Source organism: Monodon monoceros, unplaced genomic scaffold (genome assembly GCF_005190385.1).
Source record: "Monodon monoceros isolate NGI ecotype Baffin Bay Population unplaced genomic scaffold, NGI_Narwhal_1 Super_Scaffold_3, whole genome shotgun sequence".
Classification (NCBI taxonomy): Eukaryota; Metazoa; Chordata; class Mammalia; order Artiodactyla; family Monodontidae; genus Monodon; species Monodon monoceros.
Genome location: NW_021703780.1, coordinates 94,904,751 through 94,915,083, shown reverse-complemented (window position 1 = coordinate 94,915,083; position 10,333 = coordinate 94,904,751). Strand labels below are relative to the sequence as shown.

The window sequence follows — 10,333 nt, the reverse complement described above, 5'->3', positions numbered from 1 at the left end:
GCCAGTGCTTACACACACACACACACACCCCACACACACACACCCCCCCCCCCCCCCACACACCCCACACACGTCACACCTCACGTATTTTTCCCTAGACTCCCATCAGCCTGACACAATATATAGCTCTTGATCATTGTGTATTGGTCTGAGAGGAAAGAAGGGCAGAGGGTGAGAATGTGGGCCAGTGTGCCAGTCTTTGCTCCAGAGGAAGCAAAACCAAAACAAAACAATAACAAAGCACTCTGTTTTCATTGTTCAGCTAAAAATACGTTCAGATTTTCAATATAGTTCTAGATCATGAAATGCACCTGTTGTGCTTTGCACTGACAAACATTGTAGCATCTGCCACCGGGCCCCTCCTGCTGGGCTCAGTAGCCCTGCTCCAGGCTCTCCCAGGCAGGGCTGCTGGGCCTGTCTTCCAAGCCCAGCACTGCTAGTGGGGCCCCTGAAACTTGGTTCAGGGTGACGTGGAGGGGGCCTGAGGAGCACCCACACCAACTGCTGCTGGTGACAGGTAGACGCCAATTGGAGTAATGAATGGGCTCTACCTTTTACCTACTCCAGCTTTGACTTGATTGTGCGCTGGGCTCAGGGGTATGAAATCAACTCTGGGCCCCCAGGCAAATTTTTGCAAAGGTGTCTCCCTCTTGATGACCACTCTCAGGGATGCAGTGGTGGAGAGAGCCTGAGATGGGGCCCAGCAGCATGGGTTCTGGCCCCAGCTCCCTCCCAGGCTCACTGTGTGTCTTCCTGGACTGACATCTGTCATCACTGAGGTATAAACACTGAGGTTTCATCATGTCACTGGGCCCTGTGCCATTTACTTAATAATTTTCTTTAAATTGACTCCTTTGTAAAAAACAAAACCCTCTCCCGGTCATAATTAATTCATGGGTAAGCAGCCTTGTGTACTGGAAATAGCACAGGTTTCAGAGCCAGATGGACCTGGGTTCAAGGCGCTGTCACTTGTTAAACACTCTGAGCCTCCGCTCCCTAGAATATGGGAGTGTCACCACCTCATCTCTCTGGATTCTAAGAGTGAGTGGCATAGAGTATAGCACAGTGCCTGGTGAACGCCAGTGTTAAATCATTGTGTGTTTTATGAAAGGGTGAAGCATAAATATTTTTCATTTATGCTTCTAAATCTTCCCTCTCTCCTCTCCCCTACAATGCCACTAGGCCAGCCCGAGCTCTGAGAATATTTTGCCTAAAAAAGTTCAGCCACCTCCTGATCGCTCTCCTATCCTTCAGGCTTGCCGTCTATTACACATGTTACATACTCGAGCCAGAGAGACTTTCCTTTTTAAAAAATTGTTGGATATTTAAAGTTAGAAATAGGTAATGCATGCATTTTGTAAAAAACCCGATAAACAGTACAAAAAGATACATAGTGAGAAGTATGTCTCCTCCTGCTGCCCACCTCTCCCCCTCCTCGCATACAAGCCTGGTTACTAGTTTCTAGTTCAGCTGGTGGCTCCTTGCAGAGATATTTAATTCATCACTAAGCATACATGGACACACATATCCCACACAAGTGGCAACAGCTGGGCCTACTGTTCTGCATCTTGCTTTTGTGGTTATGTTTTGGAGATTGTTTCATATCACTAATAATTAGAGCCTCCACTTTTATATGGTGATTATCACGTGCTGGGCACTGGTCTAAATGCCCAGTGTCTTAATTTGTTTCATCCTCGGTTCACTTTTGAGGTAGGTGGTAGTATTACCACCCCATTTTAGAGATGAGGGGTGCGAGGCACAGAGAGACTGGGTAGCCAGCCCAAGGTCACCCAGCGGGGGAGTGGCGGAGCCTGCTCCAAGTCTACTCCCAAAAGCTACTTACATAAAAACATTCAACTAGTTATATAAACATACACATATAAATTACTTATATATATATTTTTTGGAAGGAAATGATACTTCACATTAGCAAATGAAAAACAACTTGGTATAAATAGAAAGGTTCCATAAGCTAAATGAAGAAAAAACAGGGTTAATTCTTGCCAGTGCCTTCAAAGCAGGCATTAGACATGAGAGCACCAAACTGAGTTTTTCCTCCTGATATACTCAGAAGGATTCCAAGAGAACTGAAAAGGTGTAACACCTGAAATCACCTCACTAACACAAGCGGTTCCCGTCACACACTTTGGGAAACACTGACGCAGTGCCAGTTAGCTGGGCTCTGGTCCTCGATTTCCCCATCTGCGGCACGAAGGCACGAATCTAGAGGAACTCTGAGGCTCCTCTCAGGCTTGTATCTTCCTGCCACGCCACCCAGGGAGGGAGAGGAGGGTGCGTCTCTGACTCAGGGCAAGGCAGGCCCTGCTGGACTGTCACAGCTGCTGGCCAGGGCGTATGCCCAGTGTCATCTAGGGATGGCGGTGGTCCTAAGAAGAATGGGGGGAACAAGCTTTCCTTCTAGACAACCTCCTTCCCCGCCTCAGCTCTCCTGCGTGGACATTCCTTCACTCACTCAGCAGACGTTTACTGATCATCATTGTGTCGAGAGCATGGGATGTGGCTACGCCATGTGACAAGTGTCAGTGGGGATATGGACACGGTGTGAATGGAGAAGAGATGGCATTGGATTTGGAGCTGAATGACAATGGAGTTTCCCAGGTGGAGAGCAAGGCAGAGAAGCAGGAAGCCGGGTACGGGTACGGGGAGCAGCCCCTGTTCAGCCGGTCAGTGTTTGTGAGTCAGGCACTAAGTGTGGCCAGTCGAGACCAGGATTGATCCTGGGTAGTGGGGAAGCTAGTGGGGAAGGAAGTCTGCCTTTGGGGACTCATTCAGTAGCAAGAGACAGAAAGCCAGGAAAACCTGACATATGTAAAAATGGCAATTTATTGAATCTCGGAGGCTGACACACTTGTTTCGTTGTCTGTCTCCCCAGTAGAGTGAATAATCTGAGGGCAGAGGCCCTATCTGCCTTCCACGCAGTACTGTTGGCAGCACCTGGTATATATCATACCTGCATGTAATAAGCTGTTCAATAAATATATAATGATTGAAGGTGTAGCCACTCCCCCCACCAATACACTCACCAGATCAGAGGCAGCAGAACTGCGTCTCCTCCATTTTATCCTATTCCCTCCCTCACTTTTCCTTCTTCCTTCTGTCTTCCTTCCCCCTCCTTTCCTTTCCCTCCCTCCCTTCCCTCCATCCTCCCCTCCCTTATTTGGTGTTGATTTCCTCTGCAGGAGGCTTCTCCCCTGTGGTGACAAAGTTGGCCCAAGTCCATCCCTCTTCCCCACCCTCCCAAGCTCACTTCATATCAGCTCAGCGCCCCCTAGTGGAAAGTGAACACTCCCTTCCTGGTGTTTCCAGCGGAAGCCCAGGGCTGTCTCTAATTGGCCTGGCTGGGGTCCCATCGCTGTGGCCAGATTAACATCATGCATACTGATAGGTCAGGCCTGGGTCTGCTGCCCTGTACCCAGGAATTGGGGGGTAGTGTCAGTTTCCCATGAACCACATGGAATGAGAATGGTGGAGCGGAATTTGGGGGATTTCCTCAAAGAAAATCAGGAAGATGTTCTAGAAGGAGGGGGACTGGATGATCCTACGCAGAGAGCAACAACAGATGTCTGCTGAGGGGGAGGAGCTCAGGAAGGAGGAGAAAGTGGCTCCATTGGCTGGTTTGCAAACAAACACCTGATGTTCTACCTGTAAGCTGTTCCTCAAACCTGTTTGGCTCTTGCTTCTAATGGGCTTAATGCTGACACTGCTTCCTTTGTCTGGAATAATCCATCCCCAGGAATGGATTACAGGAATAATCCATTAGCTGTTCACCTAGCTAATAGCTACTCTTCCTTCAAGGTTCAGTTTAGATATCACTTCCTCAGGAAGCCTTCCTTTAGCACCCTGTACCCCCCTCATCATTGCACTTATCACACCCTGTGATAATCACTTGCATAACTGTCTGTGTCCCTACTAAGGTGTGTATTCTGTGAGGGCAGAGACCATATGTGTCTTCTACATTGTAGTGTTTCCTATTATGGCACCGAGTGCAGTAACTAGCACATAATGAACTGTTCAATAAATATTAAATGATTGAAGGTGTAGCTGTTGCCCTACCCCCAAATATATTCACCAGAGCAAAGGCAATAGAATCTACCTCCCCTGTTTTATACTCCCTCCATCCCATCCATCCACCCACCCACCCACTTATCTATCCATCCATCCACCCACCCACCCACTTATCTATCCATCCATCCACCCACCCATTTATCCAGCCAGCCAGTCAGCTGTTGTCCACTCATTCATGCACATATATATTGCTACTTGCTGGGTGCCAGTCTCTGCTCTAATACAGGGATTATGGTCATGGACAACGTCCTGGCCCTCATGAACTTTGCACTCTAGTTGGGTGAGACAGTTTATAAACGTGCAAATGGAATAAGACAGTGATTATAATTTCTACGGAGAACGTAGGCCACACAGAGTGTGGGCGGTCAGACTGAAGTTTGGGTACTTCAAGGGTGTCTTTGTCATGTCCTGGCCCAGGGTCTCACCTCATACACAACTGTTGTGTGGCCTAGGGATGGCCCTTCCTGTGGGGTGGAGGAAGCATACATGGACTGCATTGTTGAGAACCTATTTTCTAAAAACTGATCCTTTTCCTGCCCCAGCATGTCCCTGTATTAATGCTGTTAACTTCCAGATTGCCTTTGCCTTCTTTTGCATTTAAATGCAGATCTGAAGAGCTGTACAGATAGTACTTTCCTGTTTTCATGATCTGAGGGTTTGGGAAGATGCAAAAGGCAAAGTGTACACAGCAAAGGCAGCATGATCACCAGAAAAGGCAATGTCCACAGCTTCGAAGTCCCGGCCATCTGGCTTGCTGTGTGACTTAGGCCACATGCTTGCTATTTCTGGGCCTTAGTTTCTTTCAATGACAGGTTAATACACCAAAGTTTCTGGAGGGCCTCTGAGAACCTATGAAACTGATTTGGGCCAAGAATAGTGGTCTCACTTACATGTTCCTATGTAGTGCTTCTTAGCCTGTGCTGGACTTCTGAAAGGCTCTCCCTGATAGGGTCTTGAGGGTTGGAAAGAGAACGCCCATCTGGCAGTAAGCTGGGTAGGTGGCTCTGAGGGCCCCTCTGGAGAGCCCGGGTTGAAGACCAGGTCCCAGTGACTTGGCCTCAGCTCAGCTCCTGCATCCACTTCTGCTCCCTTCCCCGCCCCAGCACTGCTGTCAGCCCGCCACTCTACAGTCACAGCTTACTGAGTTCTTTCCTAGCCCCCCTCTCTGGCCTTTGCCAGGCAGCACAGAGAGGTCAAGCCTCTGCCACGGTCATCCAGCAAGTGGTGGGAAGGTCAAGTTTCAAAACTGGGTCTCCTGAGTCCCTGTGGGGCAGAGGACCCTTTCATCCCTATTTCGTGGTTTCCTCTTTGGTAAAGCAGGGATGATATAGTCTACGTCACAGGGTTTTTGTGAGAAATAAGTGAGTTAATATATGTGAAGTGCTTAGAACTAGGCCTGGTGTGTAATAAGTGGTCAGTAAGTGTTAGCTGCTATTGTTGTTATTATTGTTATCATGCTGCCTCCCAGGATTGGGGTAAAGATTAATTGAAATGCTCCTTGGTGATAATGAATAGAGAGGTTTGCAAACTTTGTGAAGTAATAGATAATTTAAAAATATTATTCAGCATCTCCTGGACTGGCAATACTGAGCAGGCTGTTCTAGACTATTGAGCTAAGGGCCTTTCATCCTGAAGCCCATGTTTCAGGTAATTAAATAAAGGAAACATCTTAGAGGATTCTGGGCATAAATAGTTAGACTCACTTCAGAAAGGTCCCTAGGTTAAGCTCTTTTGTGGCAGCTGTCTGACGTAAGTGACACCAGGTGATCAAGTTCACCATTATTCTTGGGATCAGGAATTACCAACTGGATCACATAGAGGGGGAGGAGCAAAGAAAGCAGTGGTGCCTGTGGATGTGGAGGTGTAGAGGGAAGGTTCAAGAATGGGAGAGAGGCCCGGAGACAGCCTTCAGCCGGCTTCCCGACTCTGAGCTGCGTTATGTTCCAGGAGCCATGGCTTAAAGGTGGTTTAAAGTAGGCAACTGCCTTGGTTATCTGTAAACCTGCAGTCATCCCCTTTGGCCACTAGATGTCTAGAACACATTGATCCAACACACTTTCTGGTCCATTGAGTTGTTTAGAAAGAAACTTAGAGGTATTGGCATAAGGAGTGGATGAAATCAGCAAGAAGGGCATCTCTAGAGGCTTTAGGGCAACTGCAGATGAGCAGAGATGGGTGGGATGCAGAGAAGAAGTCTTTCCACCAAGACCCAAGAAGAAAAGTTGATTTCAGTTTTTCATTTATTGTTTTGAAACGTGGGGAGGTTTTCAGGATGAAAGGAGGGAGAAACATGGTGTAGAATAATTTTTTTTTCACATTAGCTAATGTTTTTTAGAGTTTGTGAGCATTTTCCTGAAGTCAAGTGAGTAAGTTCAAGATTTTCAAACCCTCAGCCCAAATCAGGAATGTTGATGCTGGTGGTGATGGTAGCAGCTAATGCTTACATCGCTTTTACTGCGTGGTTGGTATTGCTCTTAGCACCTTATAAAAAATTAACTTATTTAGTCCTCACGACAAACCTATGAGGTAGGTGCCATTATCATCCCCATTTTATACATGAGGGAGCATATGTCAGAGAGGTTATGTGACTTGCCCAAGGTCACACAGCCGGTAAGTGGCAGCATCAGGATTCAGCCCAGACATTTGGGCCAGAGGCCATATTCTTACCTGATATGCTCTACAATAGATGTTGCCCCCACTGACTCCTGACATATGACAAAGGGGACTTTCTTAACAACAGATCAATGCTGTGATTTCACAGTAAGAATCACAGAGGAAGTCCTCATTTAAAAGTCTCACTTCACAGGACTTTAAATGACAGTGAATAAGGTTATAACATTGGCCAGTAATTCATTCTGAGTTCCTTGACTTAAAGGGCCTGGCTAGTCAGAAGCACATCCCATCCCGAGGCGGAAGCTTCTGCTCCATTAGCTGCTGTAATTATCCAAACAACAGGAGAAGAGGACCAACAAGGCTCAGGAGCCATGAATTCCAGAAATTTCTTGTGTTTCTTAGCATAGAAAGATGGTCATAAACTTGATATTGCAAAGGGAAGTGTACTCCTAGTTGGGGACTGGGAGATAGAATACTGTTGGTATGGGCCTGGCCCAGCTTGCTCTAAGGCTGCCCCAAATACTCACATCTGAGGAACAAATGGTAATGAATTAAGGAACCGGTATGACATGATAGAATTAAAAGTCTGAGACCAGATTTTTATTGTGGTTAGATATACACTTACTATATGACCCTCCATTCCACTCCTAGGTATTTACCCAAGAGCAACGAAAACATATGTCCACATAAAGAATTGTACATGGACGTTCCTAGCAGCTTTATTCGTAAGAGCCAAAAACTGCAAACAACCCCAATAACGGTCAACACGTGAACAGATAAACAAATTGTGGTATAGCCATACAAGGCAATACTACCCAGCAGTCAAAAAGAATTTCTGATACATGCAACAACATGGGAGAATCTCAAAAAAATTATGCTGAGTGAGCAAGGGTAGGTGTAAAAGAGTTTATACTCGATGGGTCCATGTACATGAAGTTCTAGAACACACAAAAACAATCTACAGTGACAGAAAGCAAATCGGTGATTGCCTGTGGCTGGGGTAAGGGGTGGGGATCGACTGGAAAGGGTCAAGAGGGATCTTTTTGGTGTGATGGGAGTGTTCTGTATCTTGATGGTGATGATGATCCCATGGATGTAAAGTCTGGAAACTACGCTGATAATACTGTATGATCTTGGATAAGTCACCCTGTCCTTCTGGGCCTTAGTTTCCCTATTTGTAAAATTTGGTGGTTGGATTAGATGATGTATAGGGTTCCTTCTGACTCAAAAATTCCCTTGATGTAACAATATCCAACTCTTAATGTGGAAGTAGAGTAGCAAAGTGCAATTTTCTTTATAGGAATTCATTTTATAGCCAAGGATGAGTTTATTTCTGAGAGCATAGAATATCTATTAGGTTACCCAATAATATTCCTTTGGGGAACAGAGCCATTTACAGGCCAATTTTACTCAAGGAAACAGCTGAGATAACGATTTGTGTGTAAGAAGGATGTTCCCATAGAAATCCCACGGGTACCTGAGGAGGGCCTTTTCCAGCAACACTGTGGGGAGGGAGTAGGACACAAGAGACACAGCTGGCAGGGCCGGAGAGGGCAGCTGAAGAAGGCCGTGTTCACCATATCACCTCTGAGAGCCCCAAAATGCCCGGGGCCTGTGGTGGCCCTTTTAAATTTCCCCTTTACTGGTCCATTGCTGGCACTTAGTGATCACTTAGTGATGTTGTTCATGATGATGATGACGAAACTGCTGCTGCTGCTGCTGCTTTTCATTTCCAGTCCTCAGACAGTCCGTGCAAACGTAAAGGGCCGTGGGATTTCAGAGCATGTCATGGGAAGAGGGCTGGGACAGAGCTGACTGGGACACGGAACTTGGAAGGGGGCTGCCAGCGCTAGGGCCACCCTTGCTGGGCCATAACAGCCTGTTGATTTCCCACACTCGTGTGTCTCCAGGTCATGAAAACCTACCACATGTACCATGCGGAGAGCATCAGTGCGGAAAGCAAGCTGAAGGAGGCCGAGAAGCAGGAGGAGAAGCAGTTCAACAAGTCGGGAGACCTCAGCATGAACCTGCTCCGGCACGAGGACCGGCCCCAGCGCCGTAGCTCCGTGAAGAAGATTGAGAAGATGAAGGAGAAGGCGAGTGAAGTCCCCGGGGTACCGGGGTGGGAAGGAAGGGGAGGGCCAGGCTCCCCACAGCCTCAGCCTCCGCCTCCGCACCCTGAGGGACTAGGGCTGCAATAATGCTGCCAGCGTCTGCTGTCTTGGAGGTCAGTGTCATGGTGGAGGCAGGGCTGGCCATGCCTCTGCTCACACTTGTTAGGCCTCAGGCGAGGGCCAACAGCAGAAGAGGCACTCAGCTGGCAAGACAGCTGAACTGCGATGAGACTCTCGCCCAGCGAGCACATTCTGGCAAGAATCACCAGGCGTTAGTGGGGGTGGGGCCTGCCCTGGACGTCAGTTTAGTGGCCGGGGAGCTGATTGGGACTTCGTGTGTCCCAACAAGAGGGAACGGCGCTGGCGTACCAACCAGCACCTGGGAACCAGGTAAAGAACCATTCTGAAGAAATTGCCATCGCCGAGCCAAAGCTGGGCCAGTTAGAATCCTTGTGTGTTGGTGCTGGAAAAGTGCTTTGGTAGGGCATGGTGAAAGTGCTAGTTTCGGAGTCAGGCTGAGTTTTGAAGATGCCACATGTACAGCGACTCTCTGACCTTCGATATTATTTTATTTATTTATTTATTTTTAAATTAGTTAATTAATTTGTTTTTGGCTGCTTTGGGTGTTTGTTGCTACGCACGCGGGCTTTCTCTAGTTGCGGCGAGCGGGGGCTACTCTCCGTTGTGGTGTGCAGGCTTCTCCTTGAGGTGGCTTCTCTTGTTGTGGAGCATGGGCTGTAGGTACACGGGCTTCAGTAGTTGTGGCACGCGGGCTCAGTAGTTGTGGCTTGTGGGCTCTAGAGCGCAGGCTCAGTAGTTGGGGCACATGGGCTTAGTTGCTCCGCGGCATGTGGGATCTTCCCGGACCAGGGCTCGAACCCATGTCCCCTGCATTGGCAGGCGGATTCTTAACCACTGCACCACCGGGGAAGTCCCTGACCTTCAATTTTAAAAACTGACAGTGATGGCAAACAAATCTCCTTTCTCATGTCAACTCTGATCAATTGATAGTGGCTGCCCAGAGCCCTATGCTGAGGATTGTGAGCCCTCTCGAGGCTTTAGTTAAAGACAGTGCTGTGATCAATTAATGATGTCTGTCTTGGCCAAGGAATTTAGAGGGGCAGTGTGCATGCTGCTTTTTGTCATCCTAGATTGGGTTACTTCTAAGGTTCCTTTCTTCTTAAAAAGCTATGATATTCTTGTTGAATTCTCTGCATTCATTCATTCCATGAAATCAGCAAACATTTCCTGAGCTCTTTCTATTTGCAAACATTGCATCAGATGTTTATTTGGGCTTCTATGAGACTAATTCTATGACTATATGATCCTACAGCTCTTAAAAATTATAGGAGATTGAGTGGGAACATAATCCAACAGGACCTGGGTAAGCTGGCAAAGTAACCAAAGGCAGATAAAATAAAATTTCAGGGTAATTTCCAAAGGCAAAGAAAAATATGCTCCACAGTAACCAGGCAGAGACCCAGTTAAAAAATGGGCAAAGGAATTGAATAGACATATCT

At 47.4% G+C, this 10,333-nt stretch overlaps 1 protein-coding gene across 4 annotated transcripts in view; it reads left to right on the top strand.

The window, feature by feature from the left end:
• Window positions 1-10,333, top strand: part of SRGAP3 (SLIT-ROBO Rho GTPase activating protein 3) — a 258,464-nt gene that overhangs the window by 166,093 nt on the left and 82,038 nt on the right. For all 4 annotated transcript variants that reach the window (XM_029243762.1, XM_029243760.1, XM_029243763.1 and 1 more), the window contains exon 5: window positions 8,610-8,795. In XM_029243762.1, the coding sequence (XP_029099595.1) occupies window positions 8,610-8,795 (186 nt within the window). The remainder of the gene's footprint in view (window positions 1-8,609; window positions 8,796-10,333) is intronic.